At 34.8% G+C, this 4,924-nt stretch overlaps 1 protein-coding gene across 1 annotated transcript; it reads left to right on the plus strand.

Annotated features, from left to right (window-relative positions):
• Positions 1 to 6: 6 nt before the first annotated feature.
• Positions 7 to 1,651, plus strand: LOC134229579 (alpha-2A adrenergic receptor-like). Its single transcript, XM_062711330.1, has one exon. The coding sequence runs from the start codon at positions 79 to 81 to the stop codon at positions 1,273 to 1,275; it is 1,197 nt and encodes a 398-aa protein (XP_062567314.1). The 5' UTR covers positions 7 to 78; the 3' UTR covers positions 1,276 to 1,651.
• The last annotated feature ends 3,273 nt before the right edge of the window (positions 1,652 to 4,924 follow it).

The following is a 4,924-nucleotide window of genomic DNA, read 5'->3' on the forward strand; positions in this document are numbered from 1 at the left end:
AAGATGTCAAATGCCACTGAGGTTTCGGATGACGGAGAGGCTATAAACGAAGACGATGTTGAATACCCAGCTGTTGTGATGCTAATCATTTTCTCGGTCATCGGAGTTGCCGGCAACGCCCTTGTTTTATATGGTTTTTCTATGTTAAAACCAAAAATGACTTCAACGATATTCATATTGACTTTGGCGGGGATCGATTTTACTTCCTGCCTGGTTACAATTCCTGCCACGGCTGCAATGGAGATGGCTGTTTTTAGGGTGCCTTACGACCCTTTGTGTAAAGCCTATCATTTTCTGGTTACCTCAACTATACCCTTTTCGGCGTTTGTGATGGTAGCAATTGCTGTGGATCGTTATTACTGCATATGTAAGCCTTTCATCCAGATTATGACGAAGTTCAGAGCCAAAGTTATAGTATTTTCTCTAAGCATTCTAGCCCTGATTATTGGTTTCGTAAGTTGCTTGAATTTTGGTTTAATTGAACGAAAGAACAGAAATCATACAAATCTGACACTTGAAATACAAGCGACGGCAGAATTGCTTTCACCAGATCACCCCGCGGTGCTTGCACTTCAAGAACAATATTTGCAAAATAAGGTACTTTTGTGCGGAAACCCCCGGATGTTAGGAGAAACATTCTACAAAGTGTATAATACAATATACGCATCAATTTTCGCGACGTGCGGAATTGTGGTAATCATCCTGTATGTTGTTATTTACCACTTCATCCTTACTCGCAGACAACGACGACTTAGAACCGAATCTTTCCCCTGTTGCACATTCAGTAAAACACAACTTGGTGAAAGTGAAAATACTGATTTTATTTATGTTAGTCAGGAAACGCAAAACACGTGTGTGACCGAGGAAACCACTGAAAAGGATGCCAATTTGAACAGTCCCATGTTAAAACCAAATAACGAAGGTTCGCAGGTTACAACGCCCAGTAATGAAACCCCACCCAAGTCAAGAGCAAAGAAGAAGAAAAATCACAGGAAATCGGATGCGACATCTACTTTTCGACTTAAACAAGAGCGTATCCGTGTAAATAACATCAAGACGGCTCTGATGTTGTCTGTTGTTGCTCTGGTATTTATTGCGGCGTTCCTACCAGCTTGGCTAATGAAGCTAATGGTTGTACCGTTTAACACGATTTTGTTCTACATGTACTTTATTTATAACGTAGCAAATCCGTTCATCTACGCTTTTATGAACCCTGATTTTCGTCAGAAAATGGCTATTGCTGGTACAAGAATTAAAAATCAGTTCAAGAAGTGATTTCACAACAATGGTGCTCAAGATGTGTATCGCTTCAATTAGCCATCGCACACTCTATGTTTTTTAAAAGACCAAATTTTTTTCTTTGTCAACAATTTTCATGTATACAACGTATTTCTCAGAATATGGTGTTAAGTGCTAGTTTGAATGAACGATATGCTTGAAAAATATATTTATACAAGAATGTAACCATATATCTTACTTTTTTTAACTACATGTTTAAATTGCAAATGTTTTAAAGGAACGAAACCAGATAGCATTCAGGACTTTTACTTTCCTAGTATTCTTCAGATAACACATTTTTTGTTGTAATGATCATATACTTGTTTTCTGTTATTTCATTCCGTTGTCAACCTAATAAAAATGACTTTCGAAACGTTGTTAATCTGTATGCAGGTGATCGCGGAACATTACTACATAGATAGGGAAGTTAGTGATGAAGAAGCTGGCTCCAGAATGTTAAAGTGGAGAAACGTTTCAAAATTTGAAGCACATAAGATGCTGTAAAAGTTAATTAATGCAGATAAGAATGCTTCAATGTTGCGGTTTTATTAATTTTTTGACAATTCGACTTCTATAACTTTTTACTCCAAGGTATTAGTTTCACTTAAGCTCAACCGGCTTTTCACACAGAAATATAGTAAGAAACATTTGAAATTTTACAAAAAGAAAATTTTAACCTTGAACTGATATTGAAACAAGAAATCTGTGAGCCAATGCTCTCTAGTAATACCCCCGCTCTGATGTTAATATGCAATATCATGTTAATAAACGTTACAGGTATATACACAGATAAATAGAAATTTGACATCAGATTCATAAAAAATAAATTTTAAATTTCAAGCATCTGCGATGAGTATTGCTTTGAAAACCGTGACGAAAATTTGTTATGAAACATGTTTGAACGGACAGATGCAGAACAAACAGGAAGTTGACATGATTAAAATAAAAATGAATCCCACCATATGACATGCGTCAGAGAAGACCGAGTTCAAAGAAAGTGGGCGCACTAGATAGGCAGTCGGCAGGAATCATTGACAGGAAACAATTCAGATTTAAATGTCCAAGCACCATGTAGTTTTTATACATAACCTTGAAACTTCATTGGAGTGGATTTCTGTCTTATGTTTTGTTTATTTGTAAATATTTTTTTTCAATTAAAAGGTGTCCTGAAAGATAAATTATCTATGCTGGATACATTTAATAGAATATAATAAAAGTTTAACACTAAAATAATAATTTTTGAACTCAGTTTTCTAATGCACTGAAAATATTGAATGTAACAGAACGATCCAATTCCCTTTTTTTTTTTTTTTTTTTTAATATATTCAATATTTTCCATCAGGTGTAACTTTATAGTTACAAGTTCATGTATGTTTATGTCTATTTGGAAACGTTATCACTAATGACAAAATGTTAACGCATTGAAAATAATACAATTAATGTAAAATAATTTATAAAACATAATTTGCAGCTTTATTCAAGGAGTATCTTTTTACTACCAATTCAAAAATTTTAAGCCAAAAAAAAAAAAAAAAAAAAAATATATATATATATATATATATATATATATATATATATATATATATATATATATTTAAAGCACTAAAAATGACCAACGACACGAACAATAAAAATTGTCAAATTTTCGGGGCGCCCTGTCCCTTCCTCAGGACAAAGAAGAAAGATAAAAAGTCGTAAGAACAAAGGAAAAAAGAGAATCAAAAACAACTAACACTACTACTAAACTACTAAACACTAGATATTTACATACTTAATTACATGTTGAATTGGAAATTTTTAAGAACACTAATAAAGAAAGAAATCCGGACCGCCATGAAATGCGTCCGGTCTATCGGGTATACTCGGGTGAAGTGCGATTTACATAATTGAACGAATTAATTATGCTAATTAATTACGACAATCAGTAAATCGTACATTGTTTCATTCTCTCAAAATGGCGTAACTTTACTTAATAAAGAATAATGAAAGAAAAATCATATAGTAGGGATATTTAAACATATGAATTGTGATCAATTATAAATTTTGAAATTTAATTAAATTCAGGTGCATATTCAAATAAAAGCAAACATATTTAATTGAATATTTGCCCATTTTACATTCACCTACAACACAGTCATTGGCTAGGTTTTGAAAAAAAATGTATAAATCAATATCTTTTTTATTCTTTGTATGAGCCACTATTCCTGCCGAATCGCCATCTAAAGCACCCACTTTCTTTCATGCATCTGCGATGAGAAGTTGCTGAGAAAACTGCGACGAAAATTTGTTATCTATGAAATGGACAGACGCACGGATAAACAGGAAATTGACATCTGATTTTAACAAAAATGGATTCCAACATATGGCATAGCTCAGAGAAGATTGTTTCGAAATTTCAAGCATCTGCGATAAGTTGCTGAGAAAACGTCGACGAAAACGGTTAGACAGACAGACGGTAAGACGGACGGACAGACACACAAGGGTTAAACAGTATACCCCCTCTCCTTGTGATCGAAAGTATAACAACGAATTTTGGGACGCGTTTGATTGACACACATTGCACTTTTACAAACTTAAACTTCAGTCTTAATAGTTAAGAAAAGAGGAATTTTGCTGTGTAGTATTAAAAAATATTAAACCTTTTTTTTATTATTATATATCCTTGTGCTATAGCAACATATGTATAAGTCATAATCTGATGATCCGCGCCTGTCAACTCGACGTGATACGACTCTTCGGATCAAGATAGTGCAATATAATAAAACACATGTATATTAAATTATATCTATATATATTGACTCAATTTGGGCAAATAAACATACTGAGACTTTGTTCGTGTGTGACCGGTCAGCAGGGGATGCTCACTCCTCCATGGTACCTGATCCCACCTCTGATGTTTCCGAGGTCAGTGTTTGCTCTGCTCCTATTTTGTGTTGTTTTATGGACTTTGATATTGAATACTGTTCTCCATATCCTTCTTCGTTTAAAATTATGGAGTGCACAAACTGCCAATACCATAGCCTCAGCCTTTTCTATGTCCAATGCAATAAGTGTCTGAAAAATTGCAAAAATGTCATCGTCGGAACCCAATGTTAGACAGGATGCCAAACAAGTTTTCTACTATACGTCTCGCCGTAGAGAGTCTGTAATTAGTTTTGCTTGGGTTGATCAAGTTGTGATGGATATGGTTTGAGAGGAAAAGCCTCATCACAAACAGTAACATGTTTGACATTATCAAAAAGTATGAAAGAGAGCGCTAAAACATAGAGACTTGAGCAAGTCTAACATCGATACATTCTGGAAAATTAGCAGTTTCTTGAATTGGACCATACTGTTTCACCATGCCAACAACATCCAATAAAGAAGATTCTATTATATGTACATATGTCATCCGGACTAACCATCTCAGTGGTAGGAGAGCACCAAGCAAATGCTCAACACCAGTCGCATCTTTAACACAAGCTGGCATATCGCTTTGCTCTTCTATCCATCGATCCACACAAGGACAGCGTACAATCGCCCTTTGACCAACAACAAGTATGGTCAAGGTCCGCATGTTACTTTCTCTCTGTTAACTTCGTTTAGGACGTTTTCAAGGGTTGCAGCATGACAGCAGATGTAAGCCCTGAATAATAGACAATTGAAG

The sequence above is a fragment of the Saccostrea cucullata genome, unplaced genomic scaffold, assembly GCF_032062105.1.
Source record: "Saccostrea cucullata isolate Sc308-1 unplaced genomic scaffold, CSIRO_AGI_Scuc_v1 ctg4720, whole genome shotgun sequence".
Classification (NCBI taxonomy): domain Eukaryota; kingdom Metazoa; phylum Mollusca; class Bivalvia; order Ostreida; family Ostreidae; genus Saccostrea; species Saccostrea cuccullata.

Bases quoted from the DNA above. Each gene is read 5' to 3' on its own strand.
- LOC134229579 (XM_062711330.1), top strand. From the start codon at position 79: ATGCTAATCATTTTCTCGGTCATCGGAGTTGCCGGCAACGCCCTTGTT.